General features: G+C 44.3%; 1 protein-coding gene across 1 annotated transcript; it reads right to left on the reverse strand.

Annotated features, from left to right (window-relative positions):
* ARHGEF39 (Rho guanine nucleotide exchange factor 39) lies at positions 1 to 13,388 on the reverse strand. Its single transcript, XM_030470387.1, has 10 exons — positions 13,284 to 13,388; positions 10,398 to 10,582; positions 9,711 to 9,805; positions 9,197 to 9,317; positions 8,001 to 8,119; positions 6,318 to 6,388; positions 5,373 to 5,501; positions 1,567 to 1,796; positions 583 to 671; positions 1 to 377 (listed from the first exon to the last, which is right to left on the reverse strand). The coding sequence occupies exons 2-10, from the start codon at positions 10,542 to 10,544 to the stop codon at positions 362 to 364; spliced, it is 1,017 nt and encodes a 338-aa protein (XP_030326247.1). The 5' UTR covers positions 10,545 to 10,582; positions 13,284 to 13,388; the 3' UTR covers positions 1 to 361.
* Positions 13,389 to 13,393: the final 5 nt, after the last annotated feature.

Below are 13,393 nucleotides of genomic sequence, written 5' to 3' on the forward strand. Positions count from 1 at the left end.
TTGGATAAAAACATTTAATGAGGGAAAGCAAGCCAGGCTTTCTCCCACTTGTCCTTAAATTATTACTATAAAGGAAAAAAAAAAAAAAAAGCACAGAAAAGCTAGAAGCTTGTAAGCTAAGGTGGGGAAAAGTGTCGATACACATTTTTCATATACAAATCCTTAGTGTGCATACCTATTTTTTGCAGTGTCTGTGTTAAGATGAGGACAGCTGACAAAGCATTCATTCAGTCTCACAAGCATAGTGGTAGTCCCTATAAATGCATTCTCTTACTATATGTCCTTGAACATTTCCTAAGATCATGTAGGACTCTACCAAGAGAGGTGACTGTCCTGCCGCTCTGTCTTCTACTCAGGTGGGTCAGGCTTTCAGCTGCCTGTAGAGGAAGAACAAAGGGAAAGTTCGCTGTTCATACATGAAATGTGTTCCCAGAATTCCCTTGTATCCCAGTTGCCAGAGTCAGGTCTTCTCTGTCAGCCTCATAACCATGTAATACATGAAAATACACAGGTTCATATGACCATTTTTATGTTCCACCCTCTTCCCTCAGCCCCCTTCACCTTTGGAAAATAGAGGCCTACCTGACTGCAGCTGCAAGACTCTGATACCAGTCATTAATATCTTGTTGGTCACTGGACATCAACAACAGTGTCTTGTGAGGAAAGGAAAGCTGAAAGGCAAACAGAATCTGGTGCCACTCAGTGGCATTCCTTGCCAAGGCAGCAGCTCTGATAAAAGCAGAGCCATCGGCACTGAATTCAACTCAGCCCTGCATGCTGATTTCCAACATCTTCTTTCCCAGACAAGAAAAATTTAACATCGGTACTGGGAGAAGCCAGGCACTGCACAGTACAGAGCAAGTGCCAGACTTGTCCCTTCCATGCAGCCACAGGTGATAGCTGATTTTGACTTAACAGAGTGTTAGGAGCTGTGCATACAGTTCTCAGCAGCTGTTTATCCAGTCTTTTGCCGTATTCCAAGCTGCCCCTAGGGGTCCTTCCAATACCATCATGTACAGATCACAGCCTGCCCGGAGTCTTCCTTGTCATAGCTCACAAGGTATGAGCTAACAGCCCGCAGGTGCGGCAACCCAGGAGGACCTGAACTGCAAACCCTTACCCAAGGCATCAGTCCCGTTCAAAGATCCTGCAGCCCTCGGAGTTAGATGCACAAGCAATATCTGTTGTGGTAATACCCACATCTTTTCACATTCTCTCCACAGTCAATGTAATGCTACCTATTCATTGTCATGTGGCTGAGCGGCTGCCCCCCCCAAAATGTGGCTCTGATGAGGGCACCTCAGAGTCTTATCAGACCCTCCTCACCTGACCTAAGTGAAGCAACCAGCAAACTGTACCCCAGAGTGCTCAGGAGGGCCTACACCATGAAGGGAAAAGGACCTACATCACGCAAGAGAGAGGGGTTGCCCTAACCCAGACTAGTTCATTGCATTTACCGTTGTCACCCTCATCATCTCAGTGCTGCTGCTGCTGAAACAGCTAGAGGCCTGCTTCGCATGCCTGACTCCACTGATGCTTCTGCCAGGCAGAAGCAGGAATACTTACACTGAGGAGCCCCCCCTGGCTCTTTGTGTGGCCAAACACCTTATCCACTAGGCACTGGTGAAGCGGGTAGACAGCCTGGCAAGCCAGTTTCTTTGAATTCACTGGGTGCAGTGGGTGGCAAGGCTTTGTTGAAATGAAGATATCAGAAAAGAGGAAGAACATCCTGCGCTTCAGTTCTTCTCCCTTCGAAGGCACCACCAAAAGCCAGCCTTCCCGGATAAACCAGCGCCCTAGGCATGTGAGGGAAATAAAACCAGAAAACAGTTGTCAAGAAAAAAGGCAAAAAAAAAGGATGTAATGAGACAAACGGGAATACAGCGAGCCACCATTGTAGGTTACCAGGTTCCACAACAATTCCAGCCACTAGGAGGCACTGAGAATCAACTACAGCCACCTCACCAGCACTGACAGCACCCATGCAGAAGAGTAATCAGCCCAAAACTGTTAGTATATGAGGAAGCAGATTGTAGTTATGTCTGCGTTAATTAAGAGGATATTATGATATGCAAATCTGTGTAAAGAGACCGGAACAAAAACATAGTTTGAAATGGTATGCCTGCCTTTAAATTAACATAAGCCTTCAGAAAACATACCATGGACTATCTTAAATTGTGTTGCCCAATTGTTTGTCACTAGTGGTAAACAGAAGTTCGCCTAAGCTTTGAATATTTATTATTTTGTACATGACAATTACAACAAAACACAAAACGTTTCACAGGTGATCTAACCATACGTGGACTTCCAGAAGTTAACAGATTACAGAATGCAGATTACTGTTCTAATGAGAAGACAGCAAAGGGGATATAAACCAACATATTAAAAGGAAGGTCTGAATGGGAAATCTTATCAACCTCATCTTACAGAACAGGGTTCAGAGCCATCTATCCATGAAATGAACTGCATTAAAACTAAAAGCAGAGAAATTGACAGGGGAAAAAAATCAAAACAATTTGGGAAACCTAGGTGTAAGCAGCAATTCTGCAAGATGCAAAAATGGCAATTACAGAACATGGAATAATTAAGGCAGTGCCTTTAATGAGCAGGATTATTGTACAAGATAGCCATTATCTTCAGGGAATTATAAAGACACCTGCCTGTAAGATTATTTATAAAAATCTAAAGCCATAATAATAAGGTATTGCCACCTGGCCTGGTCTGGGAAACACCTGCCAGAGAATTTCAGCCACTGTTTTCTGTGCCTTAGCTTCTGGCTGAGCTAATAAGTACTTTTAGAAAACAACGCAATTTTGTTTCAATTATGGTTGTCTTACACAGTATGCCACAGTCCCAGGACACAGAGGCAAGTGAATTCCTGCTTAGTTTACTCCACAGGAACCACTCCTTATATGAATAAGAAACTGAGAAAGAGAGAAAGGTGAGGTGCAGGAATCCGTCCAAGTTTAAAAAACAAATGGAAGGAAGATGTCAGCAGCATGGTGCTGGACTAGGAACTGTTTCCTTCAAGCTAAGTTGTGATCAGACTCCCTGGCAAACAGTCTGAGCTGGACTGTATTGGAAGTCTTAGGATACAGATCCATGTTTAGAAATCCCAGGGGAACACAGATTAGGAAATTCTTGTGAAAGGATGGAAAGGAAATACCCCTATGGAAGCTAGGGATGACAGAACAGTGTGCTATGTTAAGGAGGCAGTTCTGGCTAAGATTATATTTGCTCAGTATGTGGAAGGCAGCACGGAAAGCAGGGTCTCTTTTCACTGGGAGCAGTACTTCTCAGAGATACAGCCAAATGGGAGATACCCAACTCCAAAGCTACCCCTTTTATCTGAATCTGTAGCATTACGTTTTCCCGCCTCTTCTGTCCAAGTAACAGGATGAAATGCTAACAGTTTTGCAAAAGCTAGCTTGTTTCTTGAAAGCTGACCCAAAACTACCAAGCCCCAGCTGCCCCTTACTTTGCTGCTTCTCACATCCAATAATACCTATTTTACCCCAGCTAATGGAAATCACAGCCATCACAATTCTCTGTCCCAGACAGTGGAAAGGTGTTTACAGACCCTCAACACTCGCCTTACTACACATCTCAGAATATTCAGAGACAAAAAAAAAATGTGGACCAAAGCTTTCAAATGATGGCCATCTCTGGTCTAGCTATACTGCTTTGGGGTTGGGTTATTCCGTCGTGGGGTTAACTTATTAGTTTTGTCATTCAGGACAACTGATTTACCTTTTTACTTAAGCGCTACCCCAATGTGCAGAGGCACCCAAACCCATGCTCATGCTCAGTATAAGCAGATCACACCTATGTTAGCTTGCTTTCAGCTAGATCACCAGAAGGATTCCAATACGAATGGGAAGGAGAATTGTAAATCAATCTGCCCATTGACTGAGCATCTTTGAGAATGATAACCTCTGATAAATAACCTCTTTTTCTACCTGTGCTGGTTTGGTTAGGATAGAGTTAATTTTCTTCAAACAAACAGCAGCTGCTATGGGGCTGTTTTGCATTTATGCTGAAAACAGCATTTACAATAGAGGCATGTTTTAGCTACTGCTGGGTAAGCACTGCTCAGCATGAAGGATTTGTTCTGCTCCTCACTCCACCCCACCAGCGAGCAGGATGGGGGTGCACAAGGAGTTGGAAGGGGACACAGCCAGGACAGCTGATCCCAACTGACCCAAGGGACATTCCACACCTTATGTTGTCATGCTCAGCATAAAGAGCTGGGGGAAGGAGAAGAAAATGGGGACGTTTGGAGTAATAGAGTTTTGTCTCCCCAAGTAACCACTATACATGATGGACCCCTGCTTTCCTGGGGATGGCTCAATGCCTGCCTGCTGATGGGAAGTGGTGAATGAATTCCTTATTTTGCTTTACTTGTGCATGTGGCTTTTGCTTTCTCTGTTGAACTACTTTTATCTCAATCCACACATTTTCTTACTTTTACCTTTCTGATTGTCTCACCCATCCCACTAGTGGATGTCTTCATGCAGAAATCCACGTGTATGAACTAAAACCACATTCACAAATACCTGGAGATGTGCTTTAGTGACCTCTACAAGCATTGACTTCAACAATCCTGTCCAGCTGCAGCACTCTTTCTAGATGACCTCTGCAATAGGAGTGTTTCCCAAGGGCACTGGCAAAGCCCCAAGTGACCATTTCATAATTGCCCAGACTGGGCATATTTCTCACAATATTCCATACATAGCTTGGGGTGTGCTTTGAGCATGGAAAGCACCCAGTCATGAAAGAGGTCATAAAGAAACCTGCTAACCAATTAGATAATCTTACATGCCAGTGACTGTCACTTTATGTATCTCAGCTATTAATACAAACAATCTAACTTCTGGCACAGTTTAACCATGCAGATAAAAGAGGATTCTTCCTGTGAAGGGTGTGAGCAGAAGTCTATGAAGCTTGTACCTTAAGGTAAAATCCACCATAGTCCTTGGGCTCTTGACACTCATGAACCTATGGCTCATGCTATGGAGTAGGAACACCACCACTTCTTACACTCTTCAAAAATCATTTAGTGTCTGTTTTTCATTCTCACCCAGGACTTACACTCCCAACCTCCTTAGATTCCTGTTACAAACTTTCTAACTACATGTTATCAGCACCCTCTATCTGAATGTCAGGCAATTACGCTGCTGCTTATCCTTATTCAAAAATTAACTTTTTTTTTAAGTGCTTGAGTTATTAGTTTTATTCCTTCATCCCCTATCTATAGAATTTGGGCAGAAGGGGAAAACTGGTTAATATGAGTTGAGTCAGACATGAAGGCAAGCGTACCTCTAGTTATCTCATCTTGCCAACGTTAAAACAGAGCTGTCAGTAAGGCCCACCTGGAGTCAAAATCTGGATCTTCTGTCCTTTGAGCAGTTTCTGAACACGAAGTAGCTGCAATGAGTTCTCTCTCTTACGAATGATGTCTTGTACCCACCGAGATACCTCAGAAACAGATTTCACAGCCTCTGAAATTACAGCAGCATATTCTGAGGTTATCACAAATGAGTACATATTACTCCTTATCTTGCTGTGAAAAGATAAAATGAAGTTAAGAAGCAAGTGTTGTAAACCAAGTATCAGCAACAAATTTATTCAGTAATTTCAGCAAGAGAATTGGACTAGATGACCTCCATAGGCCTCTCTCCCACGAACAATTTTGCAGTTCTAAAAAAACCCCAACATTTATTTGCCAATGAAACATTAGACAGGAATAATTTCCTGGATTTGGAAGCAGAAACAGGAAAAATGCCCCATAAGTGGTGTTAACTGCTAGTAAATACAGCAAGAAGGTCATGAACTGTTCTAGAAAATCGAGGCACATGCCCAAGATTCATAGAATGGTTGGGGTTGGAAGGAAGCTTTAACGATCATCTACTCCAAATGCCCTGAAAGAAACATTTCTCACTACACCAGGTTGCTCACAGCCCCATCCAACCTGACCCTGAACACTTCCAGTAATGGGACAGTGTTCCCTAGATTCCCACAGGTTCCCTAGGCAACCTGTTCCTGTGTCTCACCACCCTCATTGTTAAAAAAGAGCTGCCGTTTCTCTGTCCTAACCCATAGGCCACCTGACCCAGTCAGTTACTCTACAGTTTTATTCCCAATGTGTTCTTAGGGACATCTTGATCAAAATAGAGAAGGGAAATAGTAACCCATTAGAACCCCAGAGAAAGGAAGATTTTCTTCCTGTGGAAGTAGACAGAAGATGAGAATCCAAGTATTATTAGCAAGGAGGCTAACACAGATCAAAGTGCCAGCATCTACAGGTAGAACCATACTTGCAAGTTTCTGATACTCAGGGCTGTCTGGATTGGTGTTCTCCAACAAGTCTCTGAAGAAGTGCTTGTATCTAAGAGAGAGAAAGAAGGTTTATATCACACAAAGATACCAGCATCAGCAGCCTCTCCTATTAGTGACAGAACGATGAACAACCCTCCACCAGGAGATGCAATACACACCTCCAAGCCTAACCAACCAATATTTGGCCACAATTCTTCAATCACATTAATTTTATTTTCAAAGTTACCAAATAAATTAACCCCAGTACTTCATACATTTGCAACCTTAGGCATTTCCCGGGAATCTGATAAAAGCAACCTCACATATTACTGAAGTTCATGAGCCTCTCTTAGAATTCACATTAAAATGCCTTCACTAACTGTCAATTTTCCCTTTGAACTACTCTTTTTTAATGTCTGAATGGTAGCATTCATACCATGATTCCTGCCCACAAAAGAAAATAAAGGCATTTCTATAAGAACTAGGAGCTGCTTTTTTGCTTTTTTCCTCTCCAGTCTTTACCAGAAAGGATCAGATCTCCACAAATGCTTTCTCTCAATAAAAGTCAAGTTATTTTCAGTCTGAACTGACAGAAGAAATATCACATTGAATAGATTCATGAACTGGCAGAAGTCGTGTGACCTGCAGTATATGCAACAGGGTTTCAAAGAAACTTGAACATAAAAGAGTTGATTAGTTAAAAAATTAGACCTTCTGTTAAAAAGCCATAATTTTTCCAAACAGTTGGACAGCAACAAATATACTGCTATTTTACAAATTAAAAGAAGGATCCAAAGAATTACAGTAAAAGCAGAATGCAACATTTATATCTGCCAGGCTGATTAAAAAGGTTGCATAAAGCTACGTGAAGGACTGTTGTACGCTCATTCCTAATTATTTTCAAAGAAATGAGGCTCTCAGCCTCTCAAATTTGCTTTAGTGCAGCTAAGACCATGCTTAAGAGCAGCTACTTGATCTATAGCAGCAGCAGGCGGGTTGCCAGGAAACTACCTGTGCTCTGTACAACTCATATCCTCACCAAGAAAGGGCTGGCCTTGAATGCATTCAGCACTACCCTTGTGCAGGCAGCTTGCCTCTTCAAAGGGGAGATGATGCCTCAAGGGGTGGAATACAGCAATCCAGGCTGGGTCTGTCCAGGCTCAGATTACTGCAGTAAGTATCAAATTTGAGGAAAGCATATGGTCCTGAAAACCAGGGATGGGAAAAAAGCTTCCCTGTGCTCATTAATCTTATCTCTCTCTAAAAGCAACCATTTATGAGGGAGAAGTCACAGCGCTCCAGATCAGCAACCCACACAAAAGCGGAGCGAGACCATCTCTGGCAGAGAGCACCACTTCTGCAGCTCTTCAGAAACTTGCTTTTGTTCAGGGCCTAATTTCAGTAGCTTACCAAGATGATAGAAAGCTTCTACTTCAGTTCTACCCAAGAGCTAAACGAATGGCTTTGGAGAATTAAACACAGCTACCTCTGTGTGTCATCTCCCTTCCATGTATACTGACTCCACGTTACAGGCATGTCTTCAGGTCTGATTCGTTGCTGTCTATATGCTCGGATTTTGAGACACATTAAGCAATTTCACCTCTCATAGCAACCAATACACTGTTATGTTCCCTTTTCCCTCCTTATACTAACATCTTGAAAACTCAGAATTGTTTACTTACTGGTGCAGCCTCTGCAGGGGCAAAGGAAGCAGATCCTCTAGCTTCCTCCCTTGAAACTGAGGTCGAGCCTCCTGGAGTTTCTTAAACCGTCGGAATGACTTATTTTTCCTCAACTGCTCCTGTGTACAGCATAAAAAGGATATTAGCTTTGAGACTACAAAGAGAATTATGCGCTCCAGTCTGCACCAGTGCTTGGAACTGTTAGAGTTTGGAACTCCAGTTGGAAGCATTAGCACCAACAACTTCTTTTGTGGCCATGGGCAAGCCATTCCCTTCCCTTGGCCACCATTTCCAGTAGGTAGTTGAAGCAACATCCCCTCTTCACACATGCACAGCAGTATAAACCTGCTGCATTTGCTGAGAATACATGCACAGCTAGTATACTCAGGAAATGGAAATTAAGAAAAAGGGAGGGTTGACTCAGCTAGGAAAACAAGGAGTCCGCCTGTGGTTTTGCCATTCATTTCAAGACAAAGCAATGCAGCCCTATGTTCCAATCACCTAAAGGCAAGTTTCCAAAATCGCTTTTTCTCTCGGAAAATCAAAAGTGGGAATTTATGCATGCAAGCAGGCAGAAGGGAAATATCCCAGTACATCCTGCAGCTGGGAACAAGCACAGACAAAAACTAGAAGTCGGGTGGTTTAAATTCCAGATACAGCTATCAAGACTTTGAAATAAAAATACATCCTTCTAAAATCTCTTGGATGACAGGTTGTATTTGGAGAGCTAAGTGGAAAGGAATATTTTTTTTTTCCTTCTACCACAGAAAAAAATTAGAAGGAAAAGGAAATCCCACTGTTAGGATACAATTAATGGTAGTGGGAAAGACTAAGAGACCTGATAATTCTCCAGAAAGAGATCACTGTCCCCTAGCGTTCTCACTGCAAACTCTCCAGGTTTGCCAGCCAAGGAGGAGTGGGAGTAAATACAGAACTCTGTCTGAAAAAGGTGGGCTCACTGTTTGCACACACATATGTTCACAGACACCTAAAAAAAGATTCAAAAATTTGAAGTTCTAGATAAGTGGAGACGTTTACACCATTCTATTGTGGAAGAAAGACTAAGAAAATAGCAGCAGCCCAGAAAAAGGAAGAAAACTCATCACCGCAGAAACAGAAGAAAAGGGGAAGGATGTAGCTGTTTCACAGAATGGAGAGAGGGAAGAAAGAACATGAAGAATAAAGGAGATATCTACCTTCAAGGTTTTATTTGCCTTCTCCAAATTCTCAGTGTAGTGGCCATAAAGCTCCAGATTCTGACAGAAATTTTCCAGTCCTGGTCCCAAATTCCCTCTCTCCAGGTGAAGTGCCAGAACACTGCACAAGGAGCAATGACAGCTCATAAGGGGTACATTACTGATGGCATTTTCACTGCTGACCTTTGGTTGCCAGCCTCCACCTCACATCCAGTTTGTGTGCCAAATACGTGCTTGGTGGTCACAGAATAAGCTACAGGAAACATCCCTTAAAAACACCACAGAGCAGACTTACTGGGTTTAAACCGCTACCCAGAGAGCAACTGGACATCCAGATATGTGGATATAGATCAGCAGCTTCCTGGGTACACCTGCAAGTGCCACCAAGGCTAGCAGTGCTAGAAGTGAATGCCAGTTTTACAAGGTGGTAGCTTATTTCCTGAAATCTTACTTTCTCATCAATATAGGGTCCTCCCCATATATTTACAGGAATCACATCAGAGTGTCCACTTACTGGCTGGCCGAATATATGGATTCCAGGGGTCCAAATATGGTTTCCAACACAGCAGGTTTCAGTGTCCCTTTGGCCTTTAAAATTGTCACAAAGAACTAAGTAGGGAAAGAGAAAGAATTTCAAACAGGTAGAATTCACAGGTCACTCAGAGGTTATTGTAGTACACAGCAGAAGCAAGAAGCTGCAGCCTGCACACTCTTTAGCTCAAAAGGATATTGAGTATTGTGAATCCTACCTAAGATCTCTATCACCAGATGTAAGCCGTCTTGGTAAATTTGACCATAACTGTAAATACGTGGAACGGTAGTATAGCACTGATAAGAATCTCTCTCAGTATTCCTAGGTGCATCTGCTTTTCACCACCTTGTTCACTATCGGTCTTTGTCTTGCCAGTGCCCCTACCTTTCATACACCTCAGGCATCTTAGGGTGAGTACTCTACACAGTTAAAACTTACAGATTTATGTCTGTGTACAGACCAAAGCCAAGGGGCCAATACCCTGAGCTATTGGATATTACAGAGGAGATAAAAAACAAACAACAAAAAAAACCCCCAACTTTCAGCCGTGTGTTGTCCCATGCAGTAGAAATGTCTCAAAGTCTTGCTCTTGACCCTTCTGCATGACAACACCAATAAGTACATGCTGCCTGAAGGTACCCACATATCCGAAGGGACTAAAATACTTACTGTGACCACCAAATCCAGCTGCTCAAGGTATCTGTGTTCTGTTTCCAGCAGCTCCTTGGCTGTCCGGCTGCGCTTCCTCTCCCAGCGAGCCCTCTGCTCTTCCAGAGTGTTTGCTCCAGCCATAAACAGCAGGGACGAGCCACTCATGACAACCTCAGGGCTGATACACAGAAGAGTAACTGACTCTGGAGAGCCAAGAGAGATGGACACACAATAAAAGAATAACTTATGCTGCAGGGTAGGATTCTGAGCTACAAACTCTGCACTTTGTTATGAAAGAAGGGAAGTCAATTGCGAGCAACCGTTATTAACAGTTTCCTTCTGCATCCCTACCCACAGGTACAGGAGCCCTGCAATCAGCCAGAGGAGCAGTGTAAGAGAGACCAAACCATGAAAGCAAAAGCAGTACATTACAATATGTCTATGAATAACTCTCAAGCATGCAATCCCACTCACAAACCACTGCTTCCTGTGCTTTTCTCCATTATTCATGCAAAATTCTCTGTAAGCCCAAGGAAGCCAGTGGGTGGAAAAGGTACTGTGGGTAGGAGTAGAAAGCAGCCATAAGATTTGTCTTGGGGAGGAAAGAGAAAGAAAGAGCACATTCTTGCTTTTTTTCCCATGGAGTTTCCCAAGAAACAAGTGGTTTGCATTGTCATTTCTAACAGTATTTCATGGTTTGAGATGAGAGAAACTCAGGAACTGCTGTGAATCATACTATCCACTTAGTGACCAGTTTCACTGATGCTCTTTTCTGCAAGAGCATTATGTTTTGTTACAGCAAGAGGGAGAAAAAAACTCTGTCTTTTACTGCCCTCCCTCAGAGAAAGAGGCATGTGTTAGCACAGCACCAGTTAAATATTGCTCTGCCTTTTGATCAAAAGGCAGTGCAGGCTGTTGCACACTTGCCATGGCATGGAGCCTGGGGTTTCTCTGGAAGCTGAACTACCTCCACAAAAGTTCTCCCTCCTGTGCAGATGAGATATACCAACACATGCAGATGTGTCACAGTAGGGAAGGAAATTTGTCAAATACACCCTTCCAGAGACATTTCAGGTACCTAAACCAATGTCTGAAACAGACGTTTCACATCAAATGAATATCAAGACTTGTTTAGTGGGTTAACAGAAGCCCGGATAGTTGAGAGACATGTGCAGTATTTTACAGCAGCACGAGCTTCAGATTCATTCATGACACAACCACAGGCCTAGCTGAGGCCATATCTTAGCCAAACAGAGTAGGCCTGACACCCCTGCAGGGAACACCATGCCAGAGCTTAGTGATGGTGTGCAGAAGTACTCATCAACAATAAACTAAAACGCTACCACTCACAGAGCGCCTTTAGCCAGGGTAGGTTGCAGCCATTGTTTTATTTTCTAGGGTAAATTTCTTTTAACAAATAATAATTAAAATAAACAAACAAACAAATACATAAATCACACACACACATATATATAAATACACCAAGTTTGACTATCTCCTGCTTACATAAGGAAGTGCAAACACTTCCACTATTCTAAAATGTATTACATTCTGTCTGAAGCCCATAGGTAGGCTCGAAAATACTACAGAGACAGCAGCACTGTGCAGGCCACAGTTTGCTTTCACTTGGAGGGGCGTCCAGTACACTTGGAACCGACTGCCCCAGGGGTGGAAACACAGCCCTACCATCTGCCAAAGATTGATCCAGACTGCACTGGAACAGGGGCAAGCTCCAGAACACCTGCAATACATTGATGACATCATCGTGTGGGGTGATACAGCGGAAGAAGTTTTTGAGAAAGGGAGGAAAATAATCCAAATCCTGCTGAAGGCCGGTTTTGCCATAAAACGGAATAAGGTCAAGGGACCTGCACAGGAGATTCAATTTTTGGGAATAAAATGGCAAGATGGACGCCGCCAGATCCCCACAGACGTGATCAACAAGATAACAGCAATGTCTCCACCAACTAACAAGAAAGAAACACAAGCTTTCTTAGGTGTTGTGGGGTTCTGGAGAATGCACATCCCAAATTACAGTCTGATTGTAAGCCCTCTCTACCACGTGACCCGGAAGAAGAATGATTTCAAATGGGGCCCTGAGCAACAACAAGCCTTTGAACAAATATGGGGAGGCCTGGCAGATTGACTATATCACACTCCCACCAACCCGCCAGGGCAAGCGCTATGTGCTTACCATGGTGGAAGCAACCACCGGCTGGCTGGAAACATACGCTGTGTCCCATGCCACTGCCCGGAACACTATCCTGGGCCTTGAGAAACAAGTCTTGTGGCGACACGGCACCCCAGAGAGAATTGAGTCAGACAATGGGACTCATTTCCGGAACAACCTCATAGACACTTGGGCCAAAGAGCATGGCATTGAGTGGGTATACCACATCCCCTACCATGCACCAGCCTCTGGGAAAATCGAACGGTACAATGGGCTGTTAAAAACTACACTGAGAGCAATGGGTGGGGGGACTTTCAAACACTGGGATACACTGCTCTAGTGGAAGGTGTCCCTGCCCGTGGCAGGGGGTTGGGACTGGATGGGCTTTAAGATCCCTTCCAACACAAACCATTTTAGGATTCCATGATTCTCTTTCTGGTCTGAATCCCCCCCAAAACCCTCCTTTTATTACGGCGGCACAGCCACTCTCGGTGAATTGGAAGCATCACCCACCCCATGGGGCAGCTCCACAGCCCGCCTCCGGGGACGGGTGACCATGTGGGAGAGGCCGCGGGGCGGTTCTCCCCCGTTCCTCTCTGCTTTAAGCCGGCTCACCACAGCCCCAGGCCGGCCTTCCCCCCGAGGGTGCCCCCGGACCGGAGGCAGGACCTCTCGGAGGGGCAGGCAAGTCCCACAGCGGCACCCACCGCCGCCTCAACCCGGCCGCCCGTTACCTGCAGGTCGCCGCCGCCGCCGCCCCGCGTTCAAATGACGGCTCCGCCCCGTCGGGCGTTCCCGGGGCGGAGCGGGGCGGTGCGGGCCGGGAGGGCGCTCGGCGGCGCGG

This window comes from Strigops habroptila, chromosome Z (genome assembly GCF_004027225.2).
Source record: "Strigops habroptila isolate Jane chromosome Z, bStrHab1.2.pri, whole genome shotgun sequence".
Taxonomy (NCBI): domain Eukaryota; kingdom Metazoa; phylum Chordata; class Aves; order Psittaciformes; family Psittacidae; genus Strigops; species Strigops habroptila.